Here is a 26730-nt window from a genome sequence, read left to right on the forward strand (position 1 = left end):
CCAGCGCCTCAGTGACTGTTCCCAGCAGAGAGAGAGCTGGGTTCTCGGCAGCAGCCTTATTTCATTCTCAAAACAAGGCAGTGTCAGGACATTCAGATTTCCCCATGTCCCTGAAGAGGAAACAGCCCAGAGCCATTGGTCAAGCAGCTGGAAACCTGCGAGTCTGCGTAGGAGGTGAGGGCCCAGGTCTCCCCACAACACCTTTGCTCACCCAGCCCGCCCCAGGGCTAAACACCACTCGCCGATGTGTACGGAGCACTGAAGTCTTTTGAGTTTTATTAACAAAAATACTCTGGTCCTGAGAACAGACTGGTGTGGCTTGCACTGGGCCGAGGGGCTAGAACTTGCACAGCCCAGGGCTGAGGCCCAGGAGGCGGGAGCGCAGGGCAGTGGCCCCATTTGGCCACGCAGAGCCTCCCTCCATTCACACGGAGGTGAGAGCCTGGAAGGGGAAGCCGGCCCCAGCTGGACTCCCAGCAGCTTAGCCAGAGCTTTGAAGCCAGGGTGGGTGGGAGTGAAAGCAAAGTGTGAAGTGGGGTGGGGGGAGGCCCCAGGCAGCCATTTGGTGTGGGGGATGGGGCCGGTGGAAGTGGCAGGCCGCAGGTCTGGGGGAAGGGCAGTGGAGGTCTGTGATGGAACACAGCCAGGGTGGCAGAGGGGCCCCGGGGAGAGCTCAGTACATTGGTTTGGAGCCCACCTCCAGGTAAGCCCCAGGACCGGGGTAGGCAAGGGGGAAGGGGCCCCCCTGGAGGAAGTGTGAGGGGAAGGGTGCCGTTGGTGCAGCTGCTGGGTATCCTGAGCCCCCTGGCCCAGGCTGCAGCTCCAGGAATGCAGCCGAGTAGGGGGCCGGACGCCCTGAGTCTGGAGCCTCGGGGAAGCTGGGGTTCCTGAAGCAAAGAGAGGAGTCAGAGTAGAGAAATACCCCCCCCCCCCCAAGCTGGAACAGCCCAGCTCCATGCCCCTTTCCCACTCACCTGGTTGGAAGGTGACTGGGCGCTCCGTGGAAGGCTGCAGGGTGCAGGAGGTAGGCTTCGGCACTGGGGCCACCGCACCGAGGAGCTGGGGTGGGAGCAGCTTCGCCAGGGGCCGGGGGCTGCTCTGGATCCGACTCACGGACGTCCCCCCCCAGTGTGGAATCACAGGGTCCGCCTGGCGCATCTAGGGAGATGGAGGGGACAGGTTGGGCTAATGAGGATTGGCAGCTGGGGACTGGCCCCATCACCATCAAGGTGCCACTCACCTCCATTCCCATAGGCCTCTGCAGCTATTGGCTCTGGGACCCGCAGTTTCCTCTTCACACGGGCATCTCGCTCCCTGGAGAACAGTGACAATGATGATGATGATGGTGATGGTGATGATGATGGTAATGATGGTGATAATAATAGCACTTGCCAGGTACCAGGCATTTCACCCTCCCAAGGACCCTGTCGGGTAGGTGCCATTATTATACCCATTTTACAGATGAAGGAACCAAAGTCTGGAGAATGAAGTGACTAGAAAGTGGGGGAGCTGGAGTTGATTTTCCCCCTAAAATTTTCCAGTGGTTTCCTCTTGTGGCTATCACATTTGGGAAACTGCTCCCCAAGCTAGAAGGACAGGGTGTGGTCTGAACCCAGCTCATCTCGCCTGGCTTGCCCTCGCCATCATTAGTTGCCTTGCCACCAGACTCTGGAATCCTCTTCTCTCTGCCCCTGCTCACCGGTCTAGCTAGTCCTTGTCTTAGGTTCATTCTTGTCTCCCTTTCTCAAGAAAGTCCTCCCGCCCTCCCACAGCATGCCACAACCTCCCTCATAACATCTGCCAATAGTTCTACTTCACATTTGTTAGGGTGACCCCTTGATTAATGGCTGCCTCTTCTCCACGACCACACACCTTGAGGGCAAAGGACAGCTCTGAGGGAGCTGTACTCAGAAGCCAAAGTCCTAAATAAACCTTCACAGTCCAATGTAACGTGGCTACCTTTCACCTCTGACTTGCCTCTTCCACTCCAGCCACACCACAGTCAAGCTCCTGCCTCAGAGCCCTTGCATATGCTGTTCCTGCTTCTTGGCCCGCCTTTCCTCAGATACACACTATACTTCCTTTAGGACTTTTCCAAGGCTCTCATCTAATAAATACCTCACTCCAGTCCTCCCTATCTTCCTTCCCTTATTGCTTTTCTCTTCAGAACTTATCACTTGGGATGCCTGGGTGGCTCAGTGGTTGAGTGTTTGCCTTTGGCTCAAAGCGTGATCCTGCGGTCCTGGGATCGAGTCCCACGTGGGGCTCCCTGCATGGAGCCTGCTTCTCCCTCTGCCTGTATCTCTGCCTCTCTGTGTGTCTCTCATGAATAAATTTTTTAAAAAATCTTAAAAAAAAACTTATAGCTCACTTATATTTTACTTATTTTACTTGTCTACTCTGTCCCCTAGAGTATCAGTTCTGTAAGGGCAGGGGCTTTGGTTTTGTTCCCTGATGGATCTCCAGCGGCTAGAACTGTGCCTGGCACACAGCAGGTGCTAAATGAGTATTTATGGAATCCATGAGCAAATACATGTTTTTACTTACTATTGCGTTCCTGGCCTCTGGCACAGTGCCTGGCACATCGCAGTCAGTTCATAAACATGTGCTGAATGAACGAATCAGTGAACGAACAATGCCTACCTCTTACAGTTTCTGCCATTCTCCCGGAAGCCCTTGGCAAAGGGATTGGCTGCGATCTTCAGCTGTGTGATCTGGGGACACACAGCCAGGGTCAAAGCTCCCAATGGCCTGGGCAGTGCCTACCACCCCCCTCCAGCGGGTCACTTACCCTGGGGTTCTGGTAGGCTGTCACCGAGATAAATGTGGTCTCAGGGAAGCGGAAGGAGGCGACACCGCCCCAGTGTTGGCTACAAAGCTGGGCTGCCCGCACCAGGTGGATGCGGGGCTGGTACTTGTGCATGGAGTGCAAGATCAGCTGGGAGAGAAGGAACCAGATGACTCCCTGCCTGGGGCCCCACCCCCACCCCCACCCCTCAGCCTGTCCTCCCAGCCAGGGCCTCACATGGCCGTGAGGGTCCAGGGTGCTGTTGGTGAGCTTGACACGATGGAAAGACACAGGCTGCCGCATCCAGTGGGCACCAGTGGCTGGAGAGTCGGGATGAATGTAGACTCGGTCCGGCAGGCGGGGCTCTGCCTTGCCACTGGGCTCCCAGCGCCGGCCCTGCCAGCGGTAGCGAGCCCCATCCACTGGAACCACATCCAGAAGGAACAGGTAGCGGGCCTCAGGGTCCAGGCCAGTGACTGACACTCGACAAGCAGGGAACATGCGCCTGGACAAGGGAGGGGGGATGGGAGAGGCCTGGCACTACCCGCTGGCCAGCAGTGGGCACAGCGCTGGCAGGGGCACAGCCACAATTGGCTCACCCAGTTTTGTCAGAGAAACGTCGAGGGAGGTGGAATTAGAATTCAGAGGGCAGGTCTTCCAGCTGGAGGCTTGTCTCATCCCATTTCACACTCGGGAAACAGGACAGACAGGTGATCTGACCAGGGTCACATAGCTGATTAGGAGCAGAGCCAGGACTCCTGACTCTTAGCCCCTCAAACTCCATCCACAGAAGCAGTGGGGTCACACTTTTGTCCCTAAGATCTTGCCAGGATCTTGCTCCCCACTCTGGTCTCCTCACCTAATCTCCAGCACCAGAGTCAACACTGCTGGCAAACCTGCTTTGGGCAAAAAAATGTCCTGCCTGCAGCAGGGCAGAGGACTTAGCATGCCTGGCCTGAGCTCCTGGCCTAGAAAGACACAGGCCACACACGGACCACATCCCTGCTTCCAGGGTGACCCCAGACCTAGCCACATACTGACCCTGATCCTGGCCAGATTTCCCAGAATGCTGGCCACTGGCTGGCACTTGACCCTAGTCATGGTCTGAACCCTGTCTCCAGCCACAGATCGACCCCTGATCCAGGCCACAAAAGAACCTATCACCAGCCACACTTTCCGACCCAGGCCCAGACTGACCTAGGACCCTTGCTACAGATTCCACAGACTGACCCTTGGCCCTTGCCACCGAATGACCCCTGATCCAGCCTTAGAGTAACCCTTGACCCAGGCCACACTTGCACCCTGGACTTAGGCAGAGACCTAGACCCTCCAGCAACCCCCAAACCTAACCCCAGCACCAAGAACTCAGCCTTTCCCAAAAGACCCCCACCAGGAACACACTGGGTGGGCCCTCTGACCCTGGCCCAGCCCCTCACCTCCCAGCTTTGGTGATGATCATCTCTGTTCCCACAGAACTGAACTCTTTCCACAGCTCCCGGTTGTCCAGGCTCAGGCTGACTCCGGGGAGCGAATGAAGGACCTCTGGGGCTGGGGGGGCCTGCTCAGTGCCCAGGGCTGGGGGTAGCGGGGGCAGGGCTGGGGGAGCAGCCAGGGTGCAGGAAGCAGCTTCAATCCCGGAGAGGAAGCAATCCAACTTGGGAGTGTCCAGATCTGGAGACAAGGGGGTGGGCAGAATGAGGAGCCAGCAGAGGGCCACAGCCCCCCCCGCGGCCCCTCACAGGAGCTGGTCCCCATGCTCACCAGGGTAGCGGTAGCCCTCTGCCAGGGCAGGCGGGAAGCTGGAATCTGTCCCAGGCTGGGGGGGCCCAAGGCGGTAGCCTGTCCCCAGGGAGGGGTACAACTCCCGTGGATGGTACATGGAGTAGTCCTGTCTGGCCTCAGGTCACGCTGCCTAGAGTCAGTTCCCGGTGCTGAGAGATGCCCCCTTTATAGCTCACAGCTCAGCCCCCAACAGACCCAGGATCACAGCCCCTCCCCTATGTGGGGCCCTGGAATTGGGCTGGGGTGGAGACCCCTGGGGCCTGGAAGGGGTCCAAGAGGGGGCCGGATACCTGGGTACCCTCCCCTTCACCCCCCCCAGGCTTCATTAGCTCCGACCCCCTGCCCCCTCATTACATAATTAACTCCTCGGCCTGATTGATCCCCGGGGCTCCACAGGGACGCAGTTTGGCGCTTCCGGCCAGCTGGTCCCCGTTCCCACGGGGGGAGCCCCGGCTAAGGCTAAGCTACTGAAGGGCGGGGCCTGGACCCTGGGATGGAGCCTGGAGTCCTGGGGCAGACCTTGGCGCTCCATACTTTCCTAGCAGGTACCCCCACCCCCTCCTTCACTTGGAGGGATGAAGCATGACTGGACGGAAAGAGCAGGGCTGGAGGGATGCGGCCTGAGATGATCGTGACGCAGGGCACTGGGGACCTCGAGGAGTCCGCAGGTGAGGCCCGAACCCTGGAGTCCTTCCTTCCTGCTTCCCATCCTGCAAAACCTCCACCCTGCGCCGAGCCTCTGGAGTGCAGAAACACCCACAGTTCGACCGAGACGTCTCTGACGGCTGGTGTCGGGCTTTCCCAGAAGGTCCCGCGCTGGGGAACCCTCGGAACTACACTTCCCAGCAGGCCCGAGGCCGAGACTGGACGCGGAGGAGACGGAGAGACGCCGCTGGGACCGCTGGAAATCGTAGTCGCGAAGATTGGGCGGTGAACCTGGCGGCGCGGTTGCCCCCCAGGGGAGCTTTGCCTCTAGGCGGCGGCAAAACGCTAGAGCTGAGAAGGCGCAGATCAGCCGAGGTCAAGGCCTAGGCAGGCTGAGTGGTGTCGGGAAGCTCCACGGGCAGGGAGACGGGTCCTGGGTCTCAGATGGCTGAGCCCCCAGAGCGCAGACTGCCGCTTTGACCGCGGCGCCCACCCGTGTCATGTGGGGGCCCAGAAAAGAACAGATCTGCAGAGGAGTCTGTATGCATGAGTCCCCTTTCCCGGATTCCACGTGAGCCCGGGGCTGTCTCCACTTCATTGTTTTATTATGTACAAACGCTACAGAACGAGGGGAGCAGACACGCGTGGGGTAAGAGGGGCCCGGTGGGGGGAGTTCACAGGGCAGACGGTGCACTGGGGCCGGGGGAGCAGCACACAGGCCATATCTATAGGGCAGGCGGGGCAGGAAGGGGTTAAAAACGAGATCCAAGCCAGCCAGATCGCAGGGAGTTGCGGGGGTGTCGTCCACCTTCTGATCTCCCCCCAAGGTCACAGTGCATGCAATAAAATATATGTACAGGAGCTGGATCCTTCCTCTGCGGGGGCCCTGAGGGTCCAGGGCTCCCTTCTTGTGGAGGGAAGCCAGTGGCGCCCTCTGGCGGCCAGGCCAGGCTCGAGCCACATGAGGCAGGAGCAGGGGTCAGTCCCAGCCGTTGTCTTTGATCATGTGGTTGAGTTCAATGATGTACTTCCCCTCTTTGTACTTCTGGCTGCTCTCGAAGGCCTGTTCCTGAAAAGAGGGGAGAGGGCATCGTCCCTGGAGCAAGGGCTTTACCAAAAAGAGATTAGGGTTGGGGAGCAGGTATGTCTGGCCCCATTTTACTTATAAGGAAGCCGTCATGCAGAGAAGCCAAACCACCTGGCCACAAGACACACAGCAGGGAAATGACAAAGCTAGGCTTCTCACTAATGGGACAGACAAAACTCTGAATTACCGGGACTTTTTAAGTACTAATGTTGGCTCCAATAGAGAGGATATGGAAGTTTCCTAAAGACCCAGAGATTACAACAAACTGGTAGCCTGAAGGCCAGTTTTGACTTATGCGTGTGTTTTGTTGGGCCAGCAGAGTTTAGTAAAAATAACTTTAAAATACTAAAATATAGGTGGGGGATCCCTGAGTGGCGCAGCAGTTTGGCGCCTGCCTTTGGCCCAGGGCGCGATCCTGGAGACCCGGGATCGAATCCCACGTCGGGCTCCCGGTGCATGGAGCCTGCTTCTCCCTCTGCCTATGTCTCTGCCTCTCTCTCTCTCTCTCTCTCTCTCTCTCTGTGTGTGTGTGTGTGACTATCATAAATAAATTAAAAAATTAAAAAAAAAATAAAAATAAAATATAGGTGGGCCAGGCTTACTCTAGTTTGCCAGACCAGCCCCTCCCTCCCCAGATGCAAGCACTTGAGTTTTTGGCCTCTGGATTAGGCCATCGCTTTATTTGACAGAAGTCCAGAGAGGTCGAATCACCCGTCTGGGGATGCAAAGCAAATCTGTGGCAAGGGCAAGGGTGAGCTCGGGTTCGGCAGCCCGCCTGCCTCTGTCTGGGGCATCTACCCCACAGAGGCACTGCAGCTCCAAGTGATGCCTGAAGAGTCCTGTTCCTTGCAGTTTCCCCAGAGCATCTTCTCTTGCTGCATCTAATCTGATCCCCATAACAATTTTGGGTGCCAGGTAATGGCTTTATCCTCCACTGCCAGATAAGGAAATGAGACTCAAGGTAGTGAAATCAGACCCTGGACAGCAGCTCTGGTAAGGAGGGCAGTGAAAATGAGGCTCATGGATGCAAGCTCCATGTCACTGTGAGTTCTTGGGCAATTTCTCTGAACCTCTGAATGGCAGTGGAAGCTGTGGAGTCAAAGATGTGGAGTTAAACAAAACCCACAACCAGGATTCTGGTCCCTATTCTGTTCCTTACCATTGTGTGACCTTGGGAAAGTTACCTAACATCTCTGGGCCTTCTTTTCTTCTGTAAAGTGGAGCTAATAATAGACTCTACCTACAGGATTGTTGTAATGATGGAATGAGATAATGTGTGGCAAGCACACAGAGTGCATGGCCCATAAACATTCAATAAATGGTCATTCTGATGATGGCCTCATCTCTAAGATGGGGATGCATGCGCATGTGAGGAGAGGGATGGGTGGAGAGAAAAATTCTAAAAACCCCTTGCAGGATGTGACAGATAAGAGCATAGTCAGGGGATGAAAAAAAAGTTTGACTTGTGGGAGCTGAGCCTGTGTGCTCTGAAAGATTACTACACGACTGCTTGTGAGGAGGTGATGTGAGGTTGTGTCAAAGAGTAGTCTGGGGTCAGAGGTCACAGACTCACATATTTCCAGCCCAAAGTTGTCTTGCAGTTCTCGCAGTGGATGTCAGCAACAGCATGGAGGCCTGTCAGCAGCACCCGCTCCTCGGCTGGCCCGCAGCCCACGTTCACCCTGCGGGGAGATGGGGGCAGTCCCAGGGAGGGTCCTGCCATCACAAAGCCCCCCTCTAGCTTGTATCCAACTGTGTCTGTCCTTAGTATCCAAGAGAAGGGCGATCACATCTTCTAACCTGAATCAGGGGACTTTGGGAGTCTCAGCATGATGCCAGGGGTCATAGGTCATGACAGAGATCAGGAAAAGAAAGAAGGGGGACCAAATACTCACACAGAGTTGAAGAGGTAGGCACGCCCCTGACTGCCCTGGAAGGACTAAAGGGTGGGAGGGAGAGAGGAAGGGAGTCAGGGCTATTGGTGGAAAGCTGCCAGGTAGCCCTTCTAGCCTCTCATTGTAGCCCCAAATGTGACCTGGTTACCTTGGAGATGAGGTCGTCGTGGTTGGCCAGGTGAGCGCGGCAGTGGGCACAGCTATACCTCCGGTGACAGTCATCCAAGTAGGCCTGAAACGTCTTGGGCTTTGAAATCCGCACCATGGCGGGGGCCGGGGGCAGTGGCCCCACGCGGGGAGCAGCCCACGGGGAGCAGAGGGAGCCCAGTGCCTGCAGGGAAGGGAGTGAGTGGGCTGTCAGGGCCTGGGCCACACACATGCAGGCACACCCAGGGCCATGGGGACTCTCTCTGTCACACTTGGCTGCTGTCTTCTCTCCCCAGAGCCAGCAGCTTCTCCAGGGGCCAGAGCCAGCTCAGTTTTGACTCACTGAGGAGGCCTCAAGTTGCATCACGGGGAAACTGAGGCTTGGAGGAGCCTGAAGTGAGTCACCCATCTACTTCCGGCCTCACCCCTGCTGACCTGGTAACTGAAGCTGGAGGAAGGGGCTTTGCAGGGGATGAGCTCTCAGTTCTCATTTAGGGGGAAGTAGGGAGGGATGAGGAGCTGGATGGTCCTTAGGACCTCACCTGAACTGCCAAGGGCGGGGGCGGAGGGGGGCGGGGAAGCGGCTGCACGTGAAGTACAGGGCGTTCACCTGGGGAGAGGGTCCCTCACCTGGAGAAGGCAGGGGCCCTCACTGAAGGTGGAGAGTCACCTAGGAGGGGAGGGGCTCTTACCTGGGGTGGGATGGGGGGCGCCGAGGCCCGGTCTGTGCCGAGGGTCTCTTACCTGCGTCGCGGAGCCTTACCTGAGACCCCGAGGCTCACCTGGGGCGCGGGGGTGGGGGGCGGGCGCCGGGGGAAGGGGGCAGTCCTCGCTGGCGGGGCGGGGGCGCGGGGCGACGCGCAGCCCTGACGATGCGGGCCTCACCTCGCCTGGGCGCGCGGGGGCCCAGTCCGCCGGGGTGGCCTGGCCTGGGAGTGGGGGGCGCTCCTGGTGGGCGCCGTCCCCCCCGGCCCGGGTTCGCAGCCGCCGCGACTTGTTTACACCGAGACCAGCTGCTGCCGCCGCTGCGGCGGGAGGGGGAGGGGGCCGGCCTCTGGTCCCGGCGGTCGCCGTGGCCAATCGGCGCGCCGCATGCAAATGAGGGGGCGCGTCACCCAGCGGCCAGCGCAGGCCCGGGCTGCCCTTCCCCCTGCTCCCGGCTCCGGCCCGCCCGGAAATGCGGCTGCGGCCCGCCCGCCTGCCCGCCGGCCCGAGGCCGCTCGCCGTCTGGCCTCCCGCGGGCTTCGAAGGGGCCGGGCTCTGCGGTGCCGGAGCTGCGCCGGGTTAGGAGGGGGGTGGTGTCTGGACGCACGCCCGGGGAAATAATCGCCGTAATTACCTGCGTTTAACCACCGCCCGTGCCCCACTCTCTTAATCCCCGCAGCAATCCTACGAGGCAGCTTTTGCTATTGTTCCCATTTTACAGGGAAGCAGAGGTCAAAGAGGTCTAGCAGCTCTCCGGAGGTTATGCAGGAGGAAAGAGGCAAAATTGGGATTCTCACTTTGGTCCGATCGGCCGCTCTTTGGGAATGGGAGAGCTAAGGGTACCCATCCGCCTTAGGCCTCTGGGAGCTGGAGCCTCAGAACGTGCCAGTTCCTACTGCTGAGCATCACCTCTTCCAGGCAGCCTCCTATGATGCCCTTGCCTCTGCAGGCTGGGTTAGGGTCTGCTGTGGGTTTCCAAGGGTTTCTACCCTACTAGACCTGTCTTCCCCCCTGCAGCGGCCCCAGTAAGAAGCCTGGCCTAAAGTAGTCAACAAATGCCTGTGAGATGTGATTTGTTTGGGAATAAGGTACTAGGGCTGGAGAGGACTGAGGAGTTTGGGGGAGCTTCTGGCTTAGGTGTGGGTATGGAGGGTTGGAAAGGCTGAGGCAGCCAATCGATGGGCACTGAGCATCCAGCCTCCAAGGCCATGTCCACCCTCTGCAGCCTGGTGAAGAGGCCCACAGGACTAGATGAAGTCCCTTGCTGTGTGTGCCTGGGGCTCTTCAGGGCCTCAAGAGAGTGGAACCTGTGGCTCTGAAGGGGCAAGAGGCCTTGCTCCTTCCTGCAAGGGACATTCCTGAGGAGCGTGGAGGCCAGGCTGGCACAGGGTGTGGCATTACTCTGGGTCTGGAATGTGGTGGAACTAGTGGGTCAGGCTGGTTAGGGCCCCAAACTCTGGCCATAGACTGGCCTCTTCTGCCCTCAGTGGCCATCTTTGCAGTCGGCTAGGACCTTGTCCCATCTGTGCCCCCCCAAACACCAAGCTGTGACTCAAAAGAGGATATTTATTGGGAAAGAGACCTAGACAAGAGGGTGAGGTTTTCTGGGCTTTTAGGAGGCCTGGGCAGCTCCTCGGTGATTGTCCAGGTAGTGCCTCAGGGCTGTGGGGTAATCGGTCATGACCCCGGTGGCCCCCAGGCTGTAGGCTGCTTCAAAGTCCGACTCTTCATTAAGGCACCAAAAGATCACCTGAGTGGGGAGGGAGGGGCTCATAGTTTCACACCGCTTTACCTGGAACTTCCCCTTGCATCCAGATGGTGGGAGCCCTTCTGTGTGGAGACCTCCCAGCAGTGGGACGCTGGAGAGGACTGTTGGATCATCAGGAATTTTGTAAGTTGGTTATTAAACACGGCCATTATGTAATACTAAGTTATATAAATTTGTAATTCAATAAATGCTCTTAAAAATGTAATAAATACTCAAAACTCATCACTTCCTTATTATTTTACTACATGTTACTACTACCTACACCCTGGATGTTAGTCTCATCTGTTGACTGTTTAAGGTGGAAATGTTACCCAAACTGTGCTCAATGACTTCACGTTGGCAACCTGAAATTGGACAAGATGAGAGTACATATGCCAGAGAAATCATCTATGGTTCAGATCGGAGCCACTTTTCTTCTCCCCTGCAAAGCCAGCTGTGGACCTCTCCCAGTCTCCCTGAGTCTGCTCTGCATCTTCCCTGATGCCTGAGTCTTCTCTTGTGGGCACGGATATGGGGAGAGATGGTATGTGTACCTGGGGCAAGTCACTGGATCTCTTGGTTTCTTAATGTGACCAATGAAAATGATGATCCAACCTCCAGAGTTGTGGTGAAAAACCTTCAGAATTGGGGGGGGGGGGGCTAATCTGAAAGAGGGGTGTCATCCTCATGCCTCACTCACCCCTGCATCTGGGCAGTCAAGTCCTGGCCTGTCAGCTGAGTCCTCCATCCATCCCACTGCTTGCCACCTAAGCCCGACACCTGACAGTGACAGCACCTGCCTCCTCCACCGGCCCCCACAGTCTCTTCTCCACATGATGACCAGAGTGACCCTTAGTCACAAACTCAACTGGATAGGGCTCTCCTCTGCTTAAGGTCCTCAAAAGCTTCCCTTCCTCTAGGCTGATGTCTGGGCTCCTTACTGACGCTCACAGGCTTCCTGCCTCAGCCACTGCTGCCTTCTCCAGCTCTCCTTGTACCACTTCCTCCACACTGCAGCCCAGTGGAACCTCTCTTCAGTTCCTCCCACTGCCATGGCCTCTGGCTCCTCCTGGCTCTCCCATATGCTGAGCCTCTTGCTGGAGATGCTCTCCTTTTCTCTCCCTGCCAGCCAGCTCCTCACTTGTTCCTGAAGGCCTCCTTTGACCCTACAGACCACAGCGCTATTTCCTTTCTGTCCACTTGGTGCCCTGTGATTGCTTCATTTCCTTCCACTGTCCCTGATTTGATGGTAAGTTCCCTGCTCCTTCCCTGGCACTGCCATGCCTGGACTGTAGCGCATTCTCAACAAAGGTCTGCTAATTAAATGACCTGGTCAAAGTGGATGCCCAGGAGAGGGGCAGGGAGGAGGCTGGGCTGGTTTTTACCTTCTCTGGTCTCTTTCCCACCCCCTCATCAGGAATCAGGACAGTAGGTTCAATACATCATCATCATCATAATGGCTGGCGCTTATCAAGCCATTGCTAGGTACCAGTTAAATATACCATGACCCCCACTTCACAGATCGAAAGACTGAGACTCTAAAGGTGACCTGCCCGGGTGACCTAGCTAGCTGGTAGCAGAGCTGTGCCTGGAACGCTGTACTAGGCTCACATTGTGAACCACCCACTTGCTGAGGGGTTGACGGTCAAGCCTCACCTGCACTCCTCGCTGTTCCAGGTGTTGGATCAGGCTTTTCCTCATGATTAACCTGGTGGGGAGCGAGTGCCAAAGGCTGTGACGAGAGGGGACGAGGGAGAAGGGCAGTGGTAGGTCTCTATGGGGACATGCCACCCAGCACCCTTGCCCCCTCACCATTTGGAAACCATAGCCGCCAGCTTGTTCAGCCCAGAGCAGGGAAATGGGAAGTAGGTCCTGCAGAGAGATAGTGTCATGGTCAGTCCCCTGCATCTTACTCTGTCACAGGGGTGGGGTGTTGGTGGCCCCTGGCCAGTGTTACCCGGGCTGGTCTAGAAGAACCTTTGCAACTCCACAGATGAACAAGTCCTCTGCTGCTGGGTGAGATTCTACCCTGACATCCGGGCCTGCATACTTGGAGAGTGTGCCTTCCCCTCACTGTTTTACAAAAGAGGAAGCTCAGTTTTTGAGAGCCAAAGACCAGAGCCTACTCGATTCTCAAGCTGGATGTGCAATCTGAAAGTCCCCTGGTTGGGCCTGACCAGCTTCCTGAGGCCAGACAATGCTCAGTGGGTCTGCTTATCGTCCTGATTGGCCCACGTCAGGGATGATTTTAGGGGCCCTTTATAAATGTCCCAGTGCAGGCTCTGGAGTCAGACCCAGGCAGGCAAATTCGTACCCTACACTTCCAGCTGTGTGGCCTTGAGCAAATAATAGAACCTCTCTGAGCCTCAGATTCTCCGGGGGTACTGTGGGGGTCACAATTCCTGTAACTTCTGGGCTGCTGCAAGGTAAAGCTCTCATCAGCTAAGGGATGTGAAGACACTTTGCAAACCCTATATAAGGTTCTGCACACAGAGCGCAGTAGTCTGATGATATCTTTGTAGCAAGGGATTGTGGGGGCTTGCTGGGACCTCCCTCAGGGCAACAGAAGGGAGAAGAAAGCACTAGAGCTGCCACAGAGTTCTCAAAAAGGGAAGGGAGGGGCCAGGCTTAAGAGCTGGCGAAGTATCCAAATTCCTGATACTTTACCCAGCTGTTTCTTTGTTAATCCTGGTCTCCCAGCAGGAGAAAGCTTGCTTTTCCTTTTGAGAATCAGAGAATGATACTATAACTGATTAATATTTGTCTCCCAGCCAGACTGTGTAGGCTCACTGGGGACAGGGACCTTACCCCACTCACATCTTATTTACTAGTGTAGTTGCACCTAGAACAGAGTAAACATTTCGATAAATATTTGTTGGATGAATGGATGAATAAATAAATACTTTGTCCTAAACTCTATCCACATCAACACACATCTGCATAGAGTTTCAAGGGGTACGTGGGCCCTCACTCAGTATTCATGAATGCTTGCTGAGAACCACTGTCTTCAGAGGACCCTGGGGGCTATCCTTGAGGATGGCCAGGGAGCTGGGGCTTGAGGTGTGGGGTATTTATCTGAGGACAGAAGCATCTGGGGACCTGGGGGAGGATGCAGAAGGAAAACAGGAACCCTGTGGGTACCTATTGATGATGGTGGGCAAGAAGCAGATGAAAAACCTCTCCGGGATATGGACGAAGGGCAGCAGCCCCAGGTAATAGAGAAGCACCAACCACAATCCTCGGGTTATCGTGAAGGCGAATGGCATCTCGGGGTTCTGGGAGGCAAGGGGAAGTGAGACGGGGGTCAGTCTGCTTCTGGAAAAGCAGAGAGGAGGCTCGGGCTGCAGGGGAAACAGTGCTGGACATTCAGAAGCTCTACTACTTGCAGGATCAAAGCTATAACCTTGGCCAGGTGTTCAGGCCTAATTGCACCCCTCCCCTCCTCCCCAACCCCCCAGTTCCCACCATCATGCCTGTGCTCACATTCTCTCCAGCATCTCTCCTCTCCAAATTCTACCCTCTGAGACCCTTCTCAGGGCCAGTTAGTTCCTCCACACACCCCAGACCTGCCCAGCCTCTGCCCTGGAGCCTCCTCCTCCTGGAGGAGGAGTGGCTGGAGGAGGGAAAGCATAGACTCACAGCAGCCCTGCACTTCTTCATGATTGAGCTCTTTTCTGAGGCCCAGATGGTGATTTCATTGCGGTCAAAGTGCCTCACCAGGCCAGCTATCTGGGGTGGGGAGGGATGATGATGATGATGAAGGGGAGTCAGGCCTCTCTCCGGCCCCAGGCTCCCCCCACCCCTGCCTGTAGTACCACCTTGTTAATGAGTTCTTCATTTCCCTTTTTGACCTCCACACTCATGGGCATCCGAGGGAACCTCCGGAACACATCCTCCAGACTCACCATACGCCGATCTGACCCATGTGCAAAGTGGCCTAGGTGGGTTGTGCAAGAGGGATCAGAGGGGGATGGGTGGGGTGGGTGGGAACCCGGTGGGAGGAACAGAGTCCCAGTGGAGAAGAGAGGGCAGGAAGTGAGGACATGACCCCACTTGGTGACGTCATGCTCTCACCTGGTGAGAAGTAAACTTCTAGCTCCTCCTTGTAGAGGGGCAGCTCCTGGGGAGAATAGGGAGCAAGTCACCAGGAGGCTTGAGTGGAGGCATAGTGGCTCTCTGGGGGTTGTGGGGGGCCAGGCAAAGCCCACCTCAAAGTCCAAGCTGCTCACATCCCTATTCACGCCTGACTGGCGAGACAGGTTCTCGTCGTGGGACAGCACCACCACACCATCCCGTGTCAGCTGGCAGTCAAGCTCCAGGAAGTCGGATCGCTGGGCCATGGAGCTAAGAGAGTGAAGGTCAGTGCAGGGGGGCACCCAGGGAAAGGGGGAGACCAGATCACAGGGTGGTGCGGAGGTTTAGGGGAGTGTGGGGCAGGACTCACAGCAGGATGTGCAGCTATGCGCTGCACACCTCCAGGGGGCCCCAGTCACTCAGGCTAAGAAGTGAGTGGTGCCCTCTGGTATCATGCAGTGCAAGTCTGGCACCACCTCAGGCTGCAGCTTGGGGGCAGGTACACTCACTTCTCCATGGCTTCTATGGTGTGTTCCAGTCGCTCTCCAGATCCTGTGTGGGGCAACTGGGTGGGTCCCAGGGCCTGGCCTCCAACCTCTCCCCTTATCCCCTGCCTCTTCTTCCTTCTTCCACATCCTGCCCTGCCACCTGGCTCTCCTCCTCCCTGGGGCTCAGCTTGCTTTCTAATAGCCTGCTGCCGGGGCCTCCCCTGCTGCTGTCCACCCTGGCACCTTGCTGTCCCGACTCCACCCTCAGTAGTCACCATCGCCATCCTCCCTTCCTACCGGAGCCCAGCTCACCTGCCCTGTGGGCCCCCAGGCGCGGCTGGAAGGCTGGAGCCCAGGGTGTGTGCAGCAGGCGAGGCCGGCGCAGGAAGAAGATGGAGAGCATGACATAGCCGCCCAGGGTGGGAAGGGCATAGTACAGCAGAGGGCTCATGGTCATGCTGCCTCGCTGGGCTCCCGCCGAGTGAACCCAGACGCTCCTGATGTACTGTGCTGCCTCTGCTGACTGCCTGCCCAGTGTAGGCTGGCTCTACCACTGGTCGCCACCACACCCCTGGGACCTGCTGAGCCTGCTCCTGGCCTCAGGCCAGGCTGCAGTGCTCAGCTGGGGATGGGGGAAAGGCAGGAGGAGAGACTCCAGCAGCCCTGGCTCTCCCACCTTTAGACCCTTCACAGACCCCAGCACCCTGCTCTCCTTGGCCACACTGCAGGAAACAAACCCCCTCCCCCACTGGGTTGGCTACAACCTTCCCCCCTCCCCCTCCCATCTGTTTGCAGCTTGGGTATCTAACAAGCCACCCTTAGCCATTTCCAGAGAATCTAGGGGTGTGTAGGATGCCCCTGAGTCACCCCCAAAACACCCCCAGCCAGTTAGACAGGAAGCCAGTACAGAGGGAGAGGACAGTGACTAAGGGGAAAATTGACCCCACTCTGTCAGGAGTCTGGTGTTCCTGACAATCCTGGGGAGCCAAAGATCACCAAGACTGGGTGAAGCCACACAACTGGGAAATGGCTGGGCAGGTGTGTCAGTCCTCAAAGCAGCGGTGAGGGTCGGGGTGTCGGCAAATACAGACTGAGCCAGGGCCATCATATACACATCTCTATATTTATATATTAGATACAGGCACAGGGGTGGGCAGGGGCACCAGGCTGTCCTCGTGCCCCCAGCTCCACTTCTGTTCACCCACACACAGAGGCAGCAGGGGGTGTTAGATGTGGCAGCTTTGAGGGAGGGGGTTTAGGCCTGGGCCCTGCTCCTCAGGGGGACTAGCCCTGGAGCCTTAGGAATATTCCTTCAGGGAAAACGGGGTGGGGTTTTAATGGGTCAGTGTCCCCCATCCCCCCACCACCCTTCAGTCGGTCCCCGGGCAGCCAGAGCCCTTCCATTCCAGAACTACCAGAGACTGGGATAGCTGGGGTAGACGAAGGCAAGCAGCAGAGGGCAATTTACTTTGGGGCCACCTAAGCCCCTCAGGTCCTGGGAGGGGAGGCGGGGCAGAGGGAGCCTTGGCCTGCCTGGAGCAGGAGGCCAGAGCAAAGCCGTGGAAGGTGGCCAGGTGCACCCTCTGCCCCGACCTGGGCCACCAGGGGTCTGGGTGGGGCACAGTGTCCATTTCCTAACAGTCCGGCAGGGGAGGGGCAGGCAGGAGGCAGAGCCTAAACAAAAAGGCAGGTGGGAAAGGGAAAGGAACCGTTAGCACCCATCAGTGGACCTGCTGGAGCCCTGACCTCCGCCTCCCTCATCCCATCCTCATGGCTGCCTGGGATGGGCCTTGTGTTCTTTAACCGTACTTGGTGAGAGCATCAATGCCTATCTCAGGGTACAGCTGGAGGGCGGAATGAGTTAATGCACATAAACCCCAGAGAACAGTGCTTAGTGCTCAGTGTTTGCTCTCGTCCTTGGGACACTCCCCAGGAAACTGAGGCACAGAGACCTGAGGTGTCTTGCACAATGTCACATGGCTCTTACTAAGTGTCAGGGCTGGAGTTTGAGTGTAGGTGTGTCTGCCTTCCTTCCATCAGGCTGCAGCTGGCCAGAAAGACAGAAAAGAGACTCGAGGAAGGAGATCTGTGTGGGCGGGCACTTGATCCACTGACCCGGGCACCAGGTGTGAGGGAACTTGGCATCTGGTACAGGCTGGGTACTGCTGGCTCCTCCCAAGGCAATTACTGCCCCACCTGCCTCTCTGTCCACACCTGGCTCTGGTCCTCAGATGGGGGAGAGGGGCCCTCAGGGACCTCCAGCTATGGAAGCTGGAGCGTGCAGGGTGCTGCGAGGTGGGAGACCTTCAGGGCTGGGGGAGAGGGAGAGGGATGTGAAGAATTGGTGGCCCACAGGTCTGTGGCCTGAGAAGGCTCTAGCCTTTCTGTTGCTACCATGCACCTGACTCATGGGTGTGAACAAGCCTGTGATTATATGGAGGTGTGCTGGACACATTGGTATTGGTGAATCTGTGTGTGGGCAGTGGGGAGCACTCACCAGGCCCCAAGGAACAGAGGTGTCTGTCCAGACTAGGGGGCTTCCAGCACCCCAGGCTGGAAGCGGGCTGTCTCCTGGAAGATGAGCTCCTTCAGACGCTCCTTGGGTAGATCATCCAGCTCCATGTCGAAAGTGAAAGGCTCCTCAGCCACTGGCTGGGGTGGCAAAGAAGTCAGGCTCACGCCGGGTCCCCCATCCACCTACCCACCAGCCCTGTTGCTGGTGTCTGGCCCACCTCATCTGTTGGGTCGTAGTACTGCTCCAAGTAGGGATGAGCCAGTGCTTCTTCCACTGTAATCCGTTTGTTGGGGTTAAAGGTCAACATCCGGTCTAGCAGGTCAAGGGCTAGGTAAGGGCAGGAGTCAGGGTCAAAGAAAAGGCTGGAGAACCTCCCAGAAGCATCACTTTGCTTCTCGTGCCCAAGGTAGTGTCCACTTAAGCGGCTGCTTGGCTCATGTACCCTCCTCTGCACTGAGTTTTTACCCTGTGCCAGCCCCCATGTCCCTCTCACCTTTGGAGTCTGACTTGGGAAAAAGCTTGGCCCATGCCACCTTGGTCTTGGAGGGCAGAGACTGTAGGTAGTTTCGGGCCTTCATATTGATGATACAGTTCAAGTCCTCCTGGGATGGGGAGCCTAGGATACCTGTGGGTAAGGTGGGTGCCTCAGTGAGAGTTCTCCTCTCCCTCCTGGGAACAGAAGGAACCCCAAACAGGAGTCCCCTCCAATGAGCTCCAAGCTCTGACAGTTATCTCCCAGCCAATACTATGGTGATGAAGGGCAAGGGGTCTGGATTTGGGCAGCCACAGATTCAAATCTTGATGTGAACGCTTCATAAGTGTGGAGTGTAGCCTTGCTCTTCCCATATATCAAACAGGGATTGTGTCTGTATCTCACTGAAATACTGTGAGATGCTGTAGGGGCTCCACACATGGTGGTACCCTGACCATCAAGAAATCTCACCTCCCACTGATCTCCTCTTACTTGGCTGCCAGGCCCCCCTCACCTAGAATGTGGTTGAGCTGGTCCAGGTAGTGCTTGCCAGGGAAGATGGGCCGGTTGGAGAGCATCTCAGCCAGAATGCAGCCCACAGACCAGATGTCGATGGACTTGGTGTAGCCCTGGGGAGGAGGAAAAAGCAGTGGGCTCCTGGACCAGCCTCAATAGGGCTCTGCTGTCTGGACCAAGCCACTACTCCAATCTTGGCTCAATACCAGCCAGGCAGGAGCAGGGCAGAGGCCTGGAGGCAGACTTCCTGCATCATGGGGGTCATGCCTGGCTCCAAAGTGGCTCCAGGGCTTTCTGAGACCTGGCCCCTGCCCTTCAGGGCTGGGTGGCCCCCCCCATACCTTAGAGTTAAGCATGATTTCTGGAGCCCGGTACCAGCGCGTGGCCACATATTCTGTCAGGAAGCCAGTGTGGTCATGCTCAGGATCGGCAATCCGGGCCAGGCCAAAATCGCAGATCTGGAAGCCAACCAAGGCTGCTAAGCTCAGTGCTCAAGGCCCAAGGCCCACGTGGTCATATCACCCTGCCTCTGCCCACGCTGTTCCCTTTGCTTGTGATGGTTTACTCAAGGGGTCTACTGGTCACCTGGAAGCCCCAGAACCATGGGACGAGGGGACAGGCACCCAAGCCTCTGACCTTAAGGTCGCAGGTGGTGTTGATGAGCAGGTTAGAGGGCTTTAAATCCCGGTGGAGCACATTGGCTGAGTGGATATACTTGAGGCCTCGCAGGATCTGGTAGAGGAAGTAGCAAACATGGTCGTTGCTCAGCTGCTGGCTTTTGAGCAACTTGTATAGGTCTGTCTCCATCAGGTCCTGCACGATGTAGCTGAGGATGGCACAAGAGCCCCCCCAGGTGGGGGTAGCGGGAGGCGCTTGGTTAAGAAGAACAGACTTTGGCAGCTAGGCTTCCTATCACCTTCCAGCTAGTGTCCCTAAGACTCAACCCATATCATGAGCTGGACAAGGCCCAAGCTCAGCAGTTGGGCTCAGGGCCTCTTGCTGCATTCTCGGCTGGCACCCCCTGAACAAAAGTACTTCCATTCCGTGGCCTCTGTTTCCTTATTGGGAAAAGCAGGGATGATAAACTGCAGGAAGCAGGAAAGCTTCACGGTTAAGAGCAACCACTCTGGACTTGTTTTGCTGGTGGCCAAACCCCCACTCCACTGCTCATTGGCCTCATGACCTGAACCCATCTGCACCTCCATTTCCTCATGTGGAAAGCAGGGGAGAGAGAGTGGCTCTTTGGAGAGCAGTTATGAAGACTCAGTGAGGTGACCCATGGAAACCAGCCAGCCCAGTCCAGAGCCTAGCATGTTGTAAGTGCTCAGCAAACATGAACTAGTGTTGCTATGATAAATGCCTGAGCCACATGGCTGTTGAGAGGGTTAAATGAGATAGTGTGAACACCATCTGGCATGCAATAAATGTTTGCTTAAAAATAAATGCCTGCCTTATGGGGTATGGTTTGGGCAAGACAAATGAGGAGAAACTCCCAACAGCATGCTCCTCCTCAAAGAGTGCCTGGCCATACATCAGAAGATGGAAGAGTAAATGTCCTTTGGTATTTTAAGAGAAAACAAAGATTAAACATATGTTAAGTAAATAAATAAATAAATGCCATTTGGTTGCTCTCTGAAAGAATAAGTCAGGGCTATCTTTTAGAATCAGCCTTGAAAGAGCCTTCTGAAGACACCTGGGCCGATCATGCTGTTTGAGAGGTGAGGAGGCCCAGCAAGATGCAGTGACTTGCTTAAGGTCACACAGCAAGCTAGCGGCGAGTGTGGAGATTTCCTGCCCACAGCTTGTGGTAGGGGCTGCAGACAGTGCAGCACGAATCTCCACATTTGGGTGGAGAACTGGGACTGGCTGGGGGTGGGTAGGGTGGGGAGAGGTGATGGGTGCTACAAGCTGCTAACAACAGGGCCTGACAGGAAGTGGACAAGCTAGGGAAGCAATGTGGGGGGGGGGGCGGGGGGGAGGGGAACAAAGACAAGGCTGTCCCTCCCTGGGCGAAGTCCAAGTCCACAGGTGACTGGGGTGAGGCTCTGAGCAGGAAATGTCAGAGAAAGGACAGTTCTCATCTGGGGGAGTTTAGGAGGCAGCAACAGCAGCACCTGATTTGGGGCTTTCTGAGCCTCAGTTTTCTCATCTTTGAAATGGAGCTGATGAGACCCATCTCATACAGCAGCTGGGAGGTAGAATAAGAAGTGTCAAAGCATTTGGCATTTGGCGTGCACTGCACCTCACTCATAGTAGGCCCTTCAGAACGGGCAGTTTTCTTCCTTCCTGCCTTCCTTCCAGTCTGCAGACCCAGAGAGGAAAGAATCATCATCTGTTAAACAAGAACTGACTGTGGGCAGAGGCTGGGTCAGGTCACAGAAATGCAGATGTCAAAAGACAAAGCTCCCATAGAGCCCAACTCTCACCCTCCCCCCAAATGAGGCACAGCATGGAGCAAAGACTTGCCCAAGGCCACACAGCTTGGCTACAGCAGGCCAGGATTCACCTCAGGCCTCCCAGTCCTCTTACACTCTGTGGTCTCTTTTCTGCTGGAAAGTTTCATTTACTGGGTTTGTTTTGGAGTGTGGCAGGAAAGAAGGAAACAGAAAGAAAGCCAACGTTCTCCCAGCCCGGCTCTGAGGCTATGCCTAGCCAGCCATCTGGCCAAGGTGAAGGATACACATCCCTCATGGCGTCCAGGGTGGGTGCCCGCAGAATGTCCCGAATGCCAATGACGTTCTCATGGCGGAAGCGCAGCAAGATCTGGATCTCCCTCAGTGTGCGCTGGCAGTAGGTCTGATGCTCAAAGGGGCTGATTTTCTTGATGGCCACGCGAACCTTGCGCACGTGGTCATAAGCTGAGCTGAGAGGGTCAGAGAGATGTTGTTGGTGTGGCCTTACATAGGGGGAGTCCAGGCCTGGTGGCCCTACCCAGGCCTGAGCAGGGAGGGGAGGGAGCATGAGAGGACTCTGGCCAAGTCATAAACAATGCTGGTTCCTTCCTGCTGTGAAGGCCTGGGATCTCCAGGGAGAAAGCTGGGGACCAGCCAGGCAGCCCTTCAGTGACTTCACAAACAGAGGAAGAGACTGACCGTTCACTGACTTCCCCTCTCCTCAACCCTGTCCATTCTAGTTGCCCTGACCTCTCATCCTCCCCTCTCTAGGCTGGGCTCCTTCAACCCAAGACAGGTTCGGGGAGTGGGAGGTGAGTGCAGGACGCACAGTGAGGCCCAGTGAGAAGGAGGCGGTCAGGAGGAATGGGAAAGAAGGGATGAGGTGTTAGGGTAAGGCACCTGGGCAGGAGGGCTGTTCCCCGATGAACAAAGGCCCAGAGCACACAGCGGGGACGAGAGAGCTAACAGACCCCTTCTAAAAGTTGCAAGAACGCACCCCTGGACCCCTCATGGGTCACCGGGCTCCTGGCCCCAGGCCCAAAGCCCTGCCCCACCCTGCCCAGCCCTGACTCTGCTCTCCCCAGCTCCTTGGCAGGCCTCACTGGGAGAATCCAAGGCATCCTTTCCCCAGAGTAGGGTCCTTCACTCGGTCCTCACTGATATCACCTCCCCAAGAATACTTAGTGTCTCCGCCTCCTCCCGCGTCCACAGAGTCCCCAGGGTCCCCCACGGCACCCCCGCGGACACTCCGATGCCCTCCCTTCACTACAGAATGGTCGCTCCTAAGGCCTCCCAAGCCCCCTCCCCTAAGAGCACCCCAGGGCCGCTCCGTGGGGCGCCCCGCCGGCCTCGTGAAGCCCCCGCCTCCTCGGGACCCTGGGAGCGCCCGCGGCCCCGAGGGCACTCACCATCGCTCCCGCCCCCCACGAGCCCCCTCCTCCGGAACGCCCCCTCACCTGACCATGCCGTACGCGCCCTCGCCGATGTAGTGCAGCTCCGTGTAGCGCGGGCCCACGTCGAACGGCTGCCCCTTCACCACCTCCACCTCCCCCGAGACCCCCGGGCCGACCCCATCGGCTCCCCGGGGCTCCCCGCCCCCGCCCCCCTGAGCTGCCGCCGCCGCCATCTCCACTCCTCCCCTCCCGCCTCCCCGCCTCCCCGCCTCCCCGCCTCCCCCCGGCGGCCCCGCCCGAGGCCCCGCCCTTCCCGCCCGCCCCGCGCCCCGCCGCCGGCGGAGCCGCGTGCGCCAGGCCCCGCCCCCGCGCGCACCACGTGACCCGCGCGCGCTCCTGGGGCGCCCTCGGCTGCCGCCCGGGTCTGCGGTGCCCGGCCGCTCCGTCTGCTGCTGGCAGCCTATAGGGACGAGCGCGGCGACCGGGAGACGGTCCACGCCCTCCCGTCGAGTGCAGGATAGCTGGCAGGGCCGCCAGATGACCTTCCCGGGGCCACCCAGCAAGTGTGTGCGGGAGCTGGGGCCGGGACCCAGTCGCCTGGCCCCGCCAGCTCTGCTGCCGCCCGAGTCGCGGCCCGGGGCTCGAGATGGAGCCCCAGGGGAGCCCTCCCAGCCCTCTGGAGTGTGGCCTCCGAGCGAGGCTCGGCCCGATGACACACGGTCGCATCCCAGTAGCGTGGGAGATGGCTTCTTCGCAGATACCGCCTGCCTTTCACAGATGAGGGCGCTAAATGAAGCCTGGGCCGAGGCTGGTGACTTGGAGCCACTGGGAACCCGCAGGTCCAGACTCTCAGCCTAATGGGTTTCTGACAGGCCTGCGAGAGTGGACTAGGGGCTTGGCCTCTTGCCAGCGACAGTACAGTGCTGGAAGTGAGCACCCATAACCTCAGCCCATTTAGGTGGAACTGCAACAGAAGGCGGGAAAGCTGCCTGCAGTGTTGACCAGGTTTGGTTAAAATACACTATCAGGCTTCTCTCAAAAAACAGCAAAATAGGTGACGACTTTGTTGTCATTGGACTTGGTGAAACTGGAGTCCTGGCAGGATCACCATCTTTTGATGGGATGCAAGATCTTGTAGTTTACACCATACTTGGACCAGCTGGGTTTCTTCCGTAGGACAACCGCACATTGTAGGTGTCCTCCGATTTTCTTAATAGGATGAGCAGGGGCCATGTCTGTCTTGCTCATTACTGTATCCTCCCCTGTACCTGACGCTCAGACGGTCAAAGATTTTTGACTGGATAAATCAAATTTTATGGATGGGGAATCTGGGGAGTTGAGACTTAAAATGATATCTTTTGACACAGAGGCAGGGGCTCTTTTCAATTCCATTCAATCTCCCAGAATCAGAGACTGTTAAAACCCAGGAAAGGGCCCTCCAAGGCCATCCAGTCCATTCCCCTCACTTCACAGAGAAGATGTGAGCTGGACGCTTTACAAAACACATCTCCTAGCCTTCAGTAAGTAATCACATTGGGTTTTTTTTTTTGTTGTTGTTGTTGTTTTTTTTATAATCCCTTAGAAGCTAAGAGTAGATCCTTATGTGCATTACAGATCAAGAGACCAAATGGAACAGTAATTATGATTTTGAAATTGCTCATAATTAGATCTACAGCCAGGCACTCTAATTCAAATTAATGAGACTGAGTAGCTGGTTCCCAATAGCCTACAAGTCAGTGAAGGTTTAAGAGATGCTAATTAGATCAATGTTTCAGGGTAGGTTTGTTTGTTTGTTTTGTTTTTAATTATTCATTTGATAAGCAATTGAATTGCACTGTGCGCAAAACTCCTAGCTATGTAGACACTGTGGCTAATGAAAGATTACTATATAGTTGTGAACTAGTGGGTAAGAGCAAGAGCTGTCTGGATTTCCTGGGTTAGATTCTCATCTTTACCACTTACTCGCTGTGTTACCCTGGGCAGATTACTCTCTGGTCTCTCTACCCACGGAGTTTCTAATCTATTGAAGAGAAAAGATGCACATACATAAATCACTGTAATACAAGATAGATGGATGTCGTATATGGTGTGTGAGCTCAGGGTTGGTGAGATTGCCCTCCATCAGAGAAGCAGGGAGGGAGCTAAGGAGGAGATAACATTTGCAGGATGGAAAAAGAAGTGGGGTTTTGGAAGGTGGGCATAGAGGGAAGGAGGCATCAAGGAGAAGGAGCAGCGTGAGCCCCAGCACAGAGGCAGGAGCATGATTTGTCTAGTGTGGCTGTAGTATAAAGGATTAAAAGGGGTTCAGGCTGAAGAGGTAGGTTGGGGGCCAGATTGAGGAAGGCCTTGGATTCAGGCAGGGAGTTTGGATGTGACTCAGTAAGCGGTAAAAGCCTTTGAGGGACTTTTGCCAGATCATTTTGCAACTGTGGGAGAATCTAATGACTCAGAGAAAGCACCACGGAGTTCAGCGTGGAGCCAGGTTTCCTGAGCGGGACCGAGCTTCCCGGCAGAGGAAAGGCTGGTGCATCGGGAGTGGTGCCTGCCACATCAAGCTGCTTTTTAGTCTTTTTCGAAGGAGTGTGACTCAGATTGCCCTCTAGTGGCTGAGGTTGGTACTTCCTTGGTTTATTTCATAGATTGATACTTGTCTATTAAAGGCTGAACAGCTATTCTGCGCAGGGCACTTTTATATACTTTGTCTCCCATCATCCTCATAGCAGCGATATAAAGTAAGTACTACAAACATTTACAGAAAAAAACCCCAGAAGCTTACTGAACTACTGAGTTGAAAGGAGCTTTCAGAATAATTTTCTCTCACAGCTCATTGCACTTTAGAGTTTTTCTAACAGCTGCCATTTGGCTTAGTTCTATCATCTGGATCTATCCAGACTAAATCTTAAACCAGTTCTTTTTTTTTTAAGATTTTTAAAATTTTTTAATTTATTCATGACGGGAGAGAGAGAGAGAGAGAGAGAGAGAGGCAGAGGGAGAAGCAGGCTCTGTGCAGGGAGCCCGATGTGGGACTCGATCCCGGGTCTCCAGGATCATACCCCAGGCTGAAAGCGGCGCTAAACTGCTGGGCCACCGGGGCTGCCCTTAAACCAGTTCTTATCTCTAATGTCAAGGTCACAAGAGAGGCCAGCGGGTAGTTTGACCAGGGTAACAAGTGAGTAACATCTGAAGAGCACAAGTGAGCATTCCCATTCCAACCACCTCAGCTGGTCAGCACAACCCAAGAAGGCAGCAGATGTGCAGGAACAGGGATCGGATCAGAACATACTTACTAATTTATGAAGATTTAAGAACTGACCTTTTTTATTTTTTATTTATTTATTTTTCTGACCTTTTTTTAAACCCCAAAACCCCCTGATATAGTTTGGGCTTTTGTTTGTTTGCATCACTTTTTCCTATCTTAGAGATGAGCTCTACTCAGACATCTCTCCTTTGGCATGAGCATTCTGAAGATCACCCCTTCTCTAAAATCATAATTTAATTTATGATTTATTTGAGAGAGAGTGTGTATCTGCATGTCAGGGGGTGGGGAAGAGGGAGACGGAGAGAATCTCCAGCAGGAATCTAACTCGAGGTGCCATCTCACGACCCTGAGATCATGACCTGAACCAGAACCAAGAGTCTTGGACACACAAGTGATGGAGCCACCCAGGCACCACAATCCCTTCTCTGAAATCTTTGTGGTCAGCACTGCCTGCCCCACTGGGCTCCCTTCTCTACAGTGTCACCCTTGGTTATGTCATACTCTGGTGGTATCAACTGTTTATGTAAATCTCTGCCTTTCTCCTTAGTTCTAGTTCAGAGTTTCAGTGTTTGCTGGACAGCTTCACCTGGAGGCTTGCAGATACTTTCACATCCAGTGAAACTTGTCCTTTTACTTCAAACCTTTGTCTTCCAGACTCTGCTTGCCGCATTTCTGCCACCAGTCTCAGCGTTGAACCCTGTCCTGTTTCATTTGTCCAGCCAAACTCCTTGCTGTTTTATTATCATCATAGTTACTGAGACCATCATCCCTACCGTGGATCAAACCCCAATTGCTTTTTTTGTTTTGTTTTGTTTTTTACTTT

The 26730-nt window shown here is 55.8% G+C and overlaps 4 protein-coding genes across 5 annotated transcripts; all 4 read right to left on the minus strand.

Moving 5' to 3' along the window:
• Positions 1-264: 264 nt before the first annotated feature.
• TBX6 (T-box transcription factor 6) lies at positions 265-5675 on the minus strand. Of its 2 annotated transcripts, XM_041747494.1 has the most exons (8): positions 4550-5675; positions 4225-4459; positions 3026-3293; positions 2792-2938; positions 2644-2714; positions 1241-1314; positions 975-1158; positions 265-887 (listed from the first exon to the last, which is right to left on the minus strand). In XM_041747494.1, the coding sequence occupies exons 1-8, from the start codon at positions 4665-4667 to the stop codon at positions 674-676; spliced, it is 1311 nt and encodes a 436-aa protein (XP_041603428.1). In that variant the 5' UTR covers positions 4668-5675; the 3' UTR covers positions 265-673. The 2 variants fall into 2 exon arrangements, with proteins under 2 accessions (XP_041603428.1, XP_041603427.1); XM_041747493.1 differs by having other exon boundaries at positions 2792-3293.
• A 128-nt stretch (positions 5676-5803) lies between these two features.
• On the minus strand, positions 5804-9217 carry YPEL3 (yippee like 3). Its single transcript, XM_041747501.1, has 4 exons — positions 8346-9217; positions 8198-8241; positions 7876-7984; positions 5804-6284 (listed from the first exon to the last, which is right to left on the minus strand). The coding sequence occupies exons 1-4, from the start codon at positions 8574-8576 to the stop codon at positions 6195-6197; spliced, it is 474 nt and encodes a 157-aa protein (XP_041603435.1). The 5' UTR covers positions 8577-9217; the 3' UTR covers positions 5804-6194.
• Positions 9218-10601: 1384 nt separating this feature from the next.
• On the minus strand, positions 10602-16317 carry GDPD3 (glycerophosphodiester phosphodiesterase domain containing 3). The gene is made up of 10 exons (XM_041747498.1): positions 15671-16317; positions 15380-15422; positions 15005-15140; positions 14871-14916; positions 14615-14733; positions 14436-14525; positions 13938-14071; positions 12609-12668; positions 12453-12504; positions 10602-10799 (listed from the first exon to the last, which is right to left on the minus strand). The coding sequence occupies exons 1-10, from the start codon at positions 15813-15815 to the stop codon at positions 10662-10664; spliced, it is 963 nt and encodes a 320-aa protein (XP_041603432.1). The 5' UTR covers positions 15816-16317; the 3' UTR covers positions 10602-10661.
• Positions 16318-16462: 145 nt separating this feature from the next.
• On the minus strand, positions 16463-22912 carry MAPK3 (mitogen-activated protein kinase 3). The gene is made up of 9 exons (XM_041747495.1): positions 22712-22912; positions 21542-21724; positions 19498-19687; positions 19203-19319; positions 18860-18974; positions 18367-18498; positions 18091-18200; positions 17856-18010; positions 16463-17032 (listed from the first exon to the last, which is right to left on the minus strand). The coding sequence occupies exons 1-8, from the start codon at positions 22879-22881 to the stop codon at positions 17888-17890; spliced, it is 1140 nt and encodes a 379-aa protein (XP_041603429.1). The 5' UTR covers positions 22882-22912; the 3' UTR covers positions 16463-17032; positions 17856-17887.
• Positions 22913-26730: the final 3818 nt, after the last annotated feature.

The sequence above is a fragment of the Vulpes lagopus genome, chromosome 3, assembly GCF_018345385.1.
Source record: "Vulpes lagopus strain Blue_001 chromosome 3, ASM1834538v1, whole genome shotgun sequence".
In the NCBI taxonomy this organism is placed as follows: Eukaryota; Metazoa; Chordata; class Mammalia; order Carnivora; family Canidae; genus Vulpes; species Vulpes lagopus.

Coding starts and splice junctions, on each gene's coding strand:
- TBX6 (XM_041747493.1), bottom strand. CDS start 4,667: ATGTACCATCCACGGGAGTTGTACCCCTCCCTGGGGACAGGCTACCGC. Junction 4,460..4,549: donor AGAGGGCTACCGCTACCCTG/GTGAGCATGGGG, acceptor CCTTGTCTCCAG/ATCTGGACACTCCCAAGTTG. Junction 888..974: donor CCCAGTCACCTTCCAACCAG/GTGAGTGGGAAA, acceptor TCTTTGCTTCAG/GAACCCCAGCTTCCCCGAGG.
- YPEL3 (XM_041747501.1), bottom strand. CDS start 8,576: ATGTGTGTGGCCCAGGCCCTGACAGCCCACTCACTCCCTTCCCTGCAG. Junction 8,242..8,345: donor ACGACGACCTCATCTCCAAG/GTAACCAGGTCA, acceptor CCCACCCTTTAG/TCCTTCCAGGGCAGTCAGGG. Junction 6,285..7,875: donor CAACTTTGGGCTGGAAATAT/GTGAGTCTGTGA, acceptor CCCTCTTTTCAG/GAACAGGCCTTCGAGAGCAG.
- GDPD3 (XM_041747498.1), bottom strand. CDS start 15,815: ATGACCATGAGCCCTCTGCTGTACTATGCCCTTCCCACCCTGGGCGGC. Junction 12,505..12,608: donor GCGGCTATGGTTTCCAAATG/GTGAGGGGGCAA, acceptor GCTCCCCACCAG/GTTAATCATGAGGAAAAGCC. Junction 10,800..12,452: donor TGGAACAGCGAGGAGTGCAG/GTGAGGCTTGAC, acceptor CTCCCCACTCAG/GTGATCTTTTGGTGCCTTAA.
- MAPK3 (XM_041747495.1), bottom strand. CDS start 22,881: ATGGCGGCGGCGGCAGCTCAGGGGGGCGGGGGCGGGGAGCCCCGGGGA. Junction 19,688..21,541: donor CTGGACGCCATGAGGGATGT/GTATCCTTCACC, acceptor TGCCATCCTCAG/CTACATCGTGCAGGACCTGA. Junction 18,201..18,366: donor TCCCAAGTCAGACTCCAAAG/GTGAGAGGGACA, acceptor GCCCTTACCTAG/CCCTTGACCTGCTAGACCGG.